Below are 11,952 nucleotides of genomic sequence, written 5' to 3' on the forward strand. Positions count from 1 at the left end.
TCATCTAATGATAGATAGCTTATACATTGCTCTTTCAACATTTTTATGTCTTGAGTTATGTGAACATTACAAATTGATGACTTTTTAAAACTTAAGATATAAAAATGCTCTTTCAACTAATGATAGATAGCTTATACAATTGTACCCTAAATTGTGAAACTTTTTATACTTAATTGCTATTTAAAGATGTCCATTTGTTTTTTTTTTTTTTTTAAAAACTTTTTATAAATGCGACTTTAATTACTTGGGTATGTGTTTACATACATGTGACTATCTATCACACGATTTTCATGTCTATAATATATTTGTATTGGTTTCCATGAAGACTACTACCTTAGTTTATCCGTTCTCGTATTATTACAACATTGAATGGGGGAAGACATATACATAAAGAGATTGAATTGAATAAAAGATAAAACAATGATGACTCTATGAAGAAAGATAAAGAGAAATCACACGCATAATAAAAAACGTTGTCATATTTTTAAAACTTTCTAAAATGATACAGAATAATCTACAATAAAATACTTCATAATTATTACTCTTACCATATCACCTAATAGTAAAATCTCCATATCACTATTTACTTTAAATAAAAATAAAAATAAAAATAAAAAATTTCCAGAATTTGTAAAGATGATCCCCAAGTAAAACCTGTCCAATAAACATCTACTTCCAGGAACCTATAACAATTCTCCTATTCTACCCGTTTCTCAAACGGGCAGCCCCATTACCGAATACCGACTATCCAAAATCTCTGCCCGTTTATTCCGGGCAGCTCAGACTCATTCACTACTCTGAAAACAAAGAACAAAGTCACCAATACTGAACTCACTATATAAATACACTTACGACAGAAATTTATTGACACATTCTCGCTTTTTTCTCTCTCCTCTGATTTTCTTCCTCTTTACTGGGTAAACTGTGTTCTTCGTCACTTTTAATTTTTAATTCATGAATTTGAACTTTATTTTGTGTTTAATTTTGTGATTGATTGATTATGATGATTTTGATTACAAAGAATGTGATTGATTTGATGTCGTTTTTCAGTAGTGAATAATTTCTGGAAAATGTGGAGAGTTACGCGATCTGCGGCGGCGAATCTCCGCCGTACGCGGCGGTTTTCGGTGGCTGCTACGATTCCTGGTCCTTGTATGGTGCATAAGCGTGGTGCTGATATTCTTCATGATCCTTGGTTTAATAAGGTTGAATTTTTGTTTTGATTTTTATTGATGTTGTGAAAATTGATTGTATTCTGGAATTTTGATGAGTTTATTGTGTTAATTTTGAGACATTGTGATTGATTTTTGATTGATTTTAATCAGATATACAAGTCAAAGTTTCAAAAAGTTTATTGACTTGGTAATATGAGACTTATTAATCATATTTGTGTGATTATACATAATGTTAATTTAAGTCAAATTGGAGATTATTGTGTGAATTTACTGGATTTAAGGAATGGAGTGATTGATTTGAATTTATGCTTGAATTTGTAGTTTTATTGCTTCTGGAAGTGGAAGTTTGTTTAGGTGTTATTAATGCTAAATGAGGAAATAAGTGGGAGATATGCGAAGATAAGGGCAGGGCAACCCTGTGTTGTGTTTATGGAAGTTTCGCCTTGATTTGGACACGGGCGGAGCTCGAATTGTCAATTGATTGTTTCTGTCACGTTTATAAAGCTTTTGAGATACAAGGAAAATTTTGTAAACTAACAGTAATTCGGCTAATTGATGTAAAAATTCGAGTGGAATACATGTATTACTTGTGAGTTGCCGAAAATTGGTACCAATCTTTGTATAATAGTGCAAGAGAAGGGCTTATGTGTATGAACAATGCACTTAGACAAAGATTTTCAATGGTAACTATGTCAAGTGATTATCTCTTTGGCTAAGATCACCATTATAGATTTATTAATTAATGATACACTACTTCTAAGTTCATTTAATTTGCCTTCGTCATCTATCTTGCCAAGAAAAAACTTTCTTTTGTTTTTCCTAGTACTTGATTTGCTACAAGAGAAATTTTAAATTTAGTTGTTTGCATTTTTCAAAATTTTTTTGAGCAGGATACTGCATTCCCTTTGACAGAAAGAGATCGTCTTGGGCTTCGTGGTCTCCTGCCACCTCGTATTATTTCATTTGAACAACAGTATGCCCGTTTCAGTAAGTCCCATCCCTCTTTTAACTATGCCTACTATAGTACTTTATCTTGAGGTTTTTTTGTTTGATAGATTTTTCGGTACAATCTCTGTTTGTACTTCTAAAATATGGCTGAAAATTCCGCAAGTGGTGTATTATATGATTTTTTCAACATAGAATTGAGACTTGAATCAACCACCAATTGTCTAATGTACTTATCCCAGCTTTCTTACTGTCTATCTCTGTGTAATGACTATTTAATGAAGAACAGCAGATGTAGCTATATCCCCTGGGGTATTTGGGGTGTAAGCCGTGTAACTTGGTATAAAACTGAAATATGGACGTTAAGAATTTTCATGACTGTTTTCATGTTATTATGTAATCACTCCTTTTGACATTATTTGATTAAATATGAAAGCGAAATCTGCATATGCTACATATCATCAGCTCTACCAAATTACCTTTATTATAAGACTACGCTCTGCTCACAAATCTGCAAAGGCTCACCTTATAGTTGTATATGATGAGTTTACTAAACTCCTTTCATTGGAAATGCATGGTTGTTGAGTCTTAACTTTAGCTGCACTATGCAATTTGACTTTAAAATAAGAAAGTATCTTGTGTTGGTATTTGCAGCTGGAAAGAAGAATTTGATAACTTGCTTATTAGTCCAATTATAAATGAAAAACAGTTTGGCATGAAGTCTTTGCTAGTCAGAGTGGATGATATGTTATCATTGTAACATTGGTTCATTAGAGCCAACTGAGTTATGAAATTTGTGAAAAGTTCTTCTGTAGTGTGTGTTACCTATTTCTCTTCAAGGGTTAGTCCTAATTAAGGCTTTATTCTTTTCACCTGAAGACCCCTTATCAAAACCTATCTAGCTTTTTAGTACTAGTCTAAACCTATGTTACTAGGACTCGGATGAAGTGTCAAATTAGACACGGGTGTCCAAGCATCGGACTCGTCCATTTTCTTAGAAAAAGTTGTGTTTTTAGTTAAAAATGAAGTGTCCAACACGTGTAAAAACGAGCAGTTTACGCTTTAGTAGCTACCGTTTTACTGGCTCTAGTATTCACAGGCTTTCAAGGAATGGAATATTATGAAGCACCCTTCACTATTTCGGATAGTATTTATGGTTCTACCTTTTTCTTAGCGTTATCAATGAACAAAATATTGCAGAGTCAAAGGTGGCTTTAGTCTACGGGCAAATGAATGAACCGCCAGGGGCGCGTATGAGAGTTGGGTTGACTGCCCTAACTATGGCGGAATATTTTCGAGATGTTAATGAACAAGACGTACTTCTATTTATCGACAATATCTTCCGTTTTGTCCCACTAAAAGCCCCTCCGAGAACCGCTACCTATTGCAAAGCGGGGGCTTTAGCTTAGGGATTCACGTGAGGTAAATGAAAGAGTCCGAGTAACATAGGTCTAAACTTATATCTAACTTTGAATGAACTTGGTTGCCCTAGTGTGAAATAATCCTCTACTTTCATTAAGCTTATTCTTAGTGAAATTTATTTTATTTAAGGTGAAAAGGTCTTACTTTGCACAAAGTATTATATTTGTTTTGTTTGACGAATCAAAGTCTTTCTCTTTGGAGATGCATATTAGGTATGTTAAAGTGTATATTTCTGTTGATTTATGAATTACAGTGGATTCATATCGGTCACTGGAGAAAAATACTCGGGGGCAGTCAGAGGCTTCTGTATCCTTGGCCAAATGGAGAATTTTGAACAGACTGCATGACAGGAATGAGACGTTATATTACAGAGTAAGTTTCATGATTTCTTACCACAGGTTTCGAATCAGTTATGACCTGAGACACTTCGGTCATTGCATTCAGGTCCTTATTGATAATATCAAAGACTTCGCTCCCATTATATATACTCCAACTGTAGGGCTGGTGTGTCAAAATTATTCCGGTTTGTTCAGACGTCCTCGTGGAATGTATTTCAGCGCCAAGGACAAGGGAGAGATGATGTCCATGATCTATAATTGGCCTGCTCAACACGTATGTCCTTTGTCAATTCATTGCCCATCTGCTATTATCATTTCTTGTTAAATATTCCAAGTTGAAGTCTGGTATCTTGCTCAGATTTATAAAAAAATTGTTTTCTAATTTAATGTACAGCAGCCTAATTAGAACATATCTAACACATTGAATGGTCTCTGATATATCTCAAACTACCTGAGCACAAAGTAAATATGATTGTTTAGTGGATAGTAGAAGAAAAGGTAACAGTGGGAGTATCACTTTCCATGTCTTGCTAATTACTCATGCAATTGCAGGTTGATATGATAGTCGTCACAGATGGCAGCCGAATTCTCGGTTTAGGAGATCTTGGAGTTCAGGGAATTGGCATACCTATTGGGAAACTTGATGTATATGTTGCTGCTGCAGGAATGAACCCACAGAGGGTATGACTATGATACTTCTGTTCAATTATATCTTCTCCTTCCTATCCTGTTTTATACCTTGTCTTGATTTGTGTATAAGTCAATTTTCAGCTTTTAACTTTTCATTTCTAACAGGTGCTTCCAGTTATGCTCGATGTGGGTACTAACAACCAAAAGCTTCTGGAAGATCCTCTCTGTAAGTAATAACCAAAAGACTCTGTGCTCTATGATCTTCTTTATATAGATATTATGTTGCATACAGTGTCTACTTTATTCTCAGTTATTATCTGCTGGGAAGTTCAGTGGTGTAGTGTTCTGTTGTGTTTTTGCAGTGTTAAACAAAATTTTTCTCATTATTATATTTTGGAATAGTGATTTACTACTTCTTTGGTAAAGTTTACAGAGTAAATGACAACACATATGCAGCTAATAGTCACTTACCTAGTGAATACCTGCGATTGTCTTGTAGAATTTCCCTCCTTACTGAATGATTTGTTCTATCTCTTTAATAAATATCATTGTACATTTGAATTTTTTTATTGTTTGAAATCTGTGTCATACTAATGCTTTTTAATTTTTAACTGTATTCTAACAATTGATCTCCTTGTATGGTAGATTTAGGACTCAGGCAACCTAGGCTAGAAGGGGAAGAATATCTCTCCATAGTTGATGAATTTGTAGAAGCTGCTCATACACGTTGGCCCAAGGCTGTTGTGCAGGTCTGTTCTTTCAAGACTTAATGCAACTATTAAAATTTTATGCTGGTAACTTATTGTTGATATATTTGGGCAGTTTGAGGACTTCCAAATGAAATGGGCTTTTGAAACACTGCAAAGATATCGCAAAAGGTTGTGCATGTTCAATGATGACATTCAGGTAAATTCATCGGTGATATTGCTATGTAATTTTAGTTTTGTAGTCAAAATGAGATATAATCTCCCTTAGCTAGGCTGCTAGGGGCTTTGTGATTTGTCAATTTCTGAGAGGCATTGGGGTGCTATTGTTTTATGCAAAAGCAAGGATGATGTGCACTACATTTGAAATCTATATGTTATATTACCTTTTTGCAGGGAACTGCAGGTGTTGCTTTGGCTGGGTTACTGGGTGCTGTGAGAGCACAAGGCCGTCCATTGACTGACTTTATAAAACAGAAAATAGTTGTGGTTGGAGCTGGGAGGTAAAAATATGATTTTCATTTCTATAATACAGAACTGATCATGTATTGTGTTAGAACTTTTAGCCTTTTAGGTATTATCCATTATATCTACAAAATACCTAATATTTGCAATGATGTATTCAGTGCAGGGATTGGTGTCCTTAATATGGCAGTGCAGGCAGTTTCCAGGATGGCTGGGGCAAATGGGCTCCCATCTGATCATCAATTTTACCTAATAGATAAAGATGTAAGTTTTTTTTTTCTTTCCTTTTTTGGCACTTGCCTGATGCAGGATGTATCTCATTGCATATATTGTGAAATAATTGCAATTGTATGGTTAACATTATCTACCTGCATCCTCTCAACTCCCCACCCCCCACCCCCACCCCCATACTTTTGGGCCATTTTGGGGACACAAGCTTACCATGTGCCAAGCTAGTCAAGAATAGAATAGACATTGCAATTGTATAATTAATGTTATCTACCTGTCCCCCGACTCCCCCCCCCTGCCATATTGCAGCTAGACAAATTTCTATTGTACTTGCAGCTAGACTTCCCATGTACTATGCTGATCTATATTCCAGTTTTCTACCTGGACATTGCTTACCACCAATATGCTTAATAGTTTCATGTTTTCCTTTGTCTCTGAATAATTCTCAAGTGATGGTAGAAATTTCAGTGTAGGGCAATGTTAAATGAGCACTCTGTACCATTCTGCTTAATTGTAATTTCTATACATTTCAGGGGCTAGTAACGAAAGAGAGAAAGAATTTAGACCCATCTGCTGCACCCTTTGCAAAATATCCAGAAGAAACCAAAGGGCTTATGGAGGGAGCTAATCTAGCTGAAGTGGTAAGTCTTGCTCTCATGCTTTTCAGAAAAATCACTTTGTAAATTCTGCTGCAATAAGAAAACACAGGAAGTTAGCTATGAATTGAAGCCTTCATGTGCTTCCATATCTTCTAGATATATTGATTTCAAACACTTCAAAATTTCAGGTTAGGAAGGTTAAACCAGATGTGCTTCTTGGTTTGTCTGGAGTTGGTGGCATCTTTAATGAAGAGGTGAGTGAGCCCCTATCATGAGGTCGTTTGAATTTTGTAGTAGGACTGAAATGGAGTATTGAGTCAATGGAAAATTCCTTCTGATCTCATCTTATTTATCATGAGATGTGAAATGATCGAAAAACACATATCTGAGATGGTTCCTGATATATTATTGTTTTCATGTTGGAAAGAAATGTGATGCAAGATGTCTTTTAGTTGTGTTATGAAACTCAGTGGGTTTCCTAGACCTCGAGGCACTTTCTGTATCAAGCCTTGACTTCTTTATAATTCTCGACTCAGGTGCTGAAGGCCATGCGAGAATCAGACTGCCCTAGACCTGCTATATTTGCCATGTCAAACCCTACGATGAATGGTTGGTCCTTTCCACCCATGTCTCTGCTGCATTTTTATATTTTATTATATACATAGTGTCTAAACTTTAATCAATGAACAGCTGAATGTACTCCTGCCGATGCTTTCAAGTATGCCGGAGAACACATTGTTTTCGCAGGTGGAAGTCCCTTCCAGAATGTAGACCTTGGTATGCATGGTTCAGCCATTTGAATTTATTCTGATTTGTTTGGTTTACACTACATGAAGATTTTATTTTCTTTGTATTGGACTGTTATGCCGTGTTTGACTGTAGTTGCTGGTATCTGTAATTGCAGGGAATGGAAAAGTAGGTCATGTCAATCAAGCGAATAACATGTACCTGTTTCCTGGGTGTGTGACTGTGATTCATCTTTAGTTTCTTATGATACATAAACTTGACCTATGAGACTGCAAGTTGCTCAATGAGATATTTATAGAACTTTTGCATATAATTCAGGATTGGATTGGGAGCATTGCTTTCAGGTGCTCGCTTAATTACTGACAACATGTTGCAAGCTGCTGCTGAATGGTAATGGATTAACATATCATTCTTTCAACAAGTAAAATGGCATCTTTCCTAAGCTAAGTCAGACCGCTAGTGCTCCCTTCTTTAAAAGTTTGTGCTTTACGGCCCACATATTCATCAGGCAATACATAAGCAAATAGTGTTCCAAGTTCTGCTGTTCTATGTGTCATGAATACATGTATATAACCTCTACATCACCGCAACTCACCCACCCTGCCATGATTATACCCCTGCAAAATTGTGGACTTTTTATGCTGAATATTATTCCCAATATCAGTACTTTGTTCCTTGACTTCATTAGCTCTACACTGGTCAGCTAAAGAATCTCAATACCCTTTTATTTGTCTTGCAAGACAGGGAATAACTCGTATCAATTGTGTTAGTACTTTATTATGCTGCTAGGCTGCTCTAAAGTCATGGCATATGCTTGATATGAAGCCTGCATAATTGGTATTGCTGAAGAGGTTAGCATGATCGTTAGTATAGTTAGTCTCACTACATGTTAATTGTTGGTTTTTCTGCAGTCTTGCTACCTACATGTCAGACGAGGAAATAAGCCAGGGTGTTTTGTATCCATCAATTGGAAGGTTAGCACCTCATTTGCTTAGTGCTTCTTCATTCCCCGCACCCCAAAACATTACGAATGTTTATGCTCTGTGGAAATACAAGGGATAACAGTAAACGGTCTAACCCATGTTATTAATTTTAGTATACGAGAAATTACAGCAGAAGTTGGAACTGCTGTACTGCGAGCAGCTATTGCTGAAGACCTTGCTGAAGGACATGGTGAAGTGGGGCGGAAAGAACTCAGGTGTATGTCAGAGGTAAGATTATCACTTGCTACTTATCAGCAATTATACCAGTTGAACTTGTATTTCATCTTGGATTTCTTGGGGAGGCTCCCTGTCTTCCCTCTGCTTAGCTTTTCCTTTTTTTTTTTGGGTCATCAAGGAACTTCTCCCCTGAAAATTAAATCATGTATATGCCAATCATTACTGCTGCCATTGTAACTGGTATTGATCAAATGCAGGAAGAGACTGCAGAATATGTCAGACGGAATATGTGGTTTCCCATCTACAGCCCTCTTGTACACGAGAAGTGAGGCTACGATGATCAGCCCCTGCATCTGCTACATCAGTTGGACAGTCCGTTCTGGCTGAAAACTGTAAAACTGTCTGAGAAGACAGTATTGTTGCAAATTGGAACAGAAAAATTATAGAATAATAGGAATGGGGAGTTGTGAAATTTTTTGCCATCTTCATCTGTTTGAACTGAAACTGTTGAAACTAGGATCCTCCCTTGTATAGAATTATATCTTCAGGTTGGGTCCATTTTACTTGAAATCATTTGTATGCAGATGCAGTGCATTGTAGCTTCCAACTGATTCTTGTGTTGCTTATTAGCTGACTATTATACATTAACACTTAATATATTTTTGGTACTTCGGTAGGATATGTTATTATGGGATGTTTCGAATCTGTGTACAGGTACGTGAAAATTCCTAAACAACGAACCTTGATTTATACATAGTATTAAAAGATGGCTATACAACGAATCAAGCTTGTTGATAGAAAACCAATTAAACCTCAAATATAAATTGAATGACTCATTACTCGAATATGACCTAAAAAAATAATTACCTATAATCGACAATAGCAACTAAATTAAATGAGAACCTGTTTTGTCTGTCTCACTCTTGTCCTTTTCTTTTATCCCTTCTCCTTATCTATTTTTTGTGAGCAGCAACTAAGCAAGAAAGAAACTACGTGTGAAACTTATCACCAAGTAGTAAGGCAGACAATTCGGATATTACTTCTTGGATTTGGTAGGTAATACTAGAACAACCTCAATTCTTTTGTTTGTTACTAATTTCTAGAGAGTTGAAACTAATTCCCACTAATTCAGGACTTCTTGAATATTTCATCTGATCAACTAATGCACAGTACAGCTGGTGTATTGGTATACAACAAATTTTACCTTTGCAAATCAAGACTGTTATGTGATTTAAAGTGAGCATGTGAATACCACATTCACACAACTACTCTTATACAAGTACTCTGTATAACCTCGTGTTAATTAACTATATAGTATACCCGATTGTATAATAAAAATTGGTCCAATTTTAAAGTGACTAAGCATCCTGTAAAAAGAGAAAGAAAGAGCCCACATTATTGACATGAAACGATAGTTACATTATTGCCCCCCAATCCCATCCAATACCAAATAATCAAATATAAGGTAGAATAACACTCAATATCAGAGACCTATAAGTCTATAACAACAAAACATTGCTAAAAAAAAAAAACCAACAAAGCAACACTATTTTGTTCAGGGAAAAAAATGGCTGAACCATCCAACTTTCTGGATGAAAAAAGGTCCTGTATATTTTCTCTTTGTTGATTACATTTGCTAGTATTATTCTTTAATCAGGGATTAATTTATAATCTGGATTATGTTGGTGAATTATGCAGATATGCAGTAGTAACAAGAGCAAACAAAGGAATAGGGCTAGAAATATGCAGACAACTTGCTTCCCAAGGAGTTGTTGTACTTCTAACATCAAGAGATGGAAAGAAAGGATTAGAAGCCCTTAATGATCTCATTAAATCCGGAATTAGCGCCGATAATCTTCTTTTTCATCAGCTTGATGTTACTGACACCATGAGTATTGCTACTCTTACTGGTTTCATCAACTCCAAATTTGGCAAGCTTGATATACTGGTAATATTGACTTGGTTACTTGTTTTTGTTAATTTCAATATGTATTTCAACTATTTAGGATAAGGTTGCGTACATCTGATCTCTATAGACCCTGTAAGTCGATGTATGCTCATTTTAATTGTTTGGAGAAATTATAAAGGTAACCCAGTAATTATTTTGTAGGTGAACAATGCTGGGACTATTGGAATTAAGGCAGACTTTGATGCTTTAAAAGCAGCAGGTTTTGGCACTGTAAGTATTTTCTGAGATAGTAATTTTTTTTTGTTTCTGAATGAATTAGGGATTATCTCACAATAAGTTGCGTAACACTATCTCATACAAGACTTTGCCTCCGATAACCGAAGTATTGTAACAATGTAGCCAGGAGCAAAGTTCAATTATGCTGAGATGATGACACAAACATATGAACTCGCAAAAGATTGCTTAGAAACTAACTACTATGGAGTAAAGAGAACAACTGAAGCTCTGCTTCCTCTCCTCGAGTTATCGGACTCACCAAGGATCATCAATGTTTCCTCTGCTATGGGGAAGTTAAAGGTATAAATTTCTTTTTTCCATAGAAAAACATCATCTACTGAGAAAAATACTCATCAATTAACTCCTACTTTTCTTTTTTCCCTAGAATATACCAAATGAGAGAATCAAAGGAGTCTTAGGTGATGCTGATAAGTGATAACCTTACAGAAGAGCAAGTAGACGATATTCTGAACGAGTTACTGAGAGACTTTAAAGACGGTACATTCAAAGAGAAGGGATGGCCTTCTACAATGACAGCCTATATAGTGTCAAAGGCGGCTTTGAATGCATATACAAGAATATTGGCTAAGAAATATCCATCAATTATTATCAACTGTGTTTGTCCTGGCTTTGTTAAGACAGATATAAACGGAAACTTGGGACATTTAACAGTTGAAGAAGGCGGTACAAGTCAGGTGAGATTAGCATTGGTGCCTCATGGATCGCCTTCTGGTCTTTTCTTTGTAAGAAATGAAGTTTCTTCATGGTATGAATAAAATGAATTACATGTACTCATTCAATCCGATTTCAGATCAAGTGTTTGTTAACACTGGAACTCATTGATCACATGACTAGTACAAAAATGAATGTAAACTATAACAAGTGTATGAATGTCTTACATGACTTATTACTCGAATATGACCTGGATCAAGATCGCATTCAAAAGCAAAAGTTGTTTGGTAACTTTAAACATCCAAGTTGCATTTAAACGACCAATTTATCGGTTTATAACTTGCACTGATTTCATTAACTAAATCTTACCACGAACATTTATGACAACATATAATGTCCATATATGGATCCAAATGGCATTATATGATACAGAGATGTATCCCCTAAAATCACAATGATTTTCGATACTGGACCCCGAAACATTCAAAATTTCTCAAAAATCGTGGATATTGGCCTTCCATTTTGGAATTTTTTGACTTTTTTTTTTGCCCGGATATATAAGTTGCCGAAATTTTTACCATGGTACCAAATACCCTCCGGGAGTCCAATTAGGTGGATGGAACCATCCAATTTGCTTTTAAACAACCAATTTACCGATTTACAACTTACTTCGATTTCATTA

The 11,952-nt window shown here is 35.6% G+C and overlaps 1 protein-coding gene and 1 pseudogene across 1 annotated transcript; both read left to right on the forward strand.

The window, feature by feature from the left end:
• Positions 1 to 808: 808 nt before the first annotated feature.
• On the forward strand, positions 809 to 9,094 carry LOC110713881 (NAD-dependent malic enzyme 59 kDa isoform, mitochondrial-like). Its single transcript, XM_021892317.1, has 20 exons — positions 809 to 917; positions 1,051 to 1,205; positions 2,066 to 2,162; positions 3,796 to 3,914; positions 3,987 to 4,154; positions 4,433 to 4,561; positions 4,676 to 4,736; positions 5,156 to 5,259; positions 5,333 to 5,416; positions 5,611 to 5,717; positions 5,841 to 5,943; positions 6,441 to 6,548; positions 6,695 to 6,760; positions 7,043 to 7,115; positions 7,197 to 7,283; positions 7,411 to 7,465; positions 7,572 to 7,643; positions 8,165 to 8,227; positions 8,350 to 8,464; positions 8,671 to 9,094. The coding sequence occupies exons 2-20, from the start codon at positions 1,071 to 1,073 to the stop codon at positions 8,740 to 8,742; spliced, it is 1,818 nt and encodes a 605-aa protein (XP_021748009.1). The 5' UTR covers positions 809 to 917; positions 1,051 to 1,070; the 3' UTR covers positions 8,743 to 9,094.
• A 640-nt stretch (positions 9,095 to 9,734) lies between these two features.
• On the forward strand, positions 9,735 to 11,516 carry LOC110714022 (annotated as a pseudogene).
• The last annotated feature ends 436 nt before the right edge of the window (positions 11,517 to 11,952 follow it).

Source organism: Chenopodium quinoa, unplaced genomic scaffold, assembly GCF_001683475.1.
Source record: "Chenopodium quinoa cultivar QQ74 unplaced genomic scaffold, ASM168347v1, whole genome shotgun sequence".
In the NCBI taxonomy this organism is placed as follows: domain Eukaryota; kingdom Viridiplantae; phylum Streptophyta; class Magnoliopsida; order Caryophyllales; family Amaranthaceae; genus Chenopodium; species Chenopodium quinoa.

Coding starts and splice junctions, on each gene's coding strand:
- LOC110713881 (XM_021892317.1), top strand. CDS start 1,071: ATGTGGAGAGTTACGCGATCTGCGGCGGCGAATCTCCGCCGTACGCGG. Junction 5,718..5,840: donor GTTGTGGTTGGAGCTGGGAG/GTAAAAATATGA, acceptor TGATGTATTCAG/TGCAGGGATTGGTGTCCTTA. Junction 6,761..7,042: donor GTGGCATCTTTAATGAAGAG/GTGAGTGAGCCC, acceptor TTCTCGACTCAG/GTGCTGAAGGCCATGCGAGA.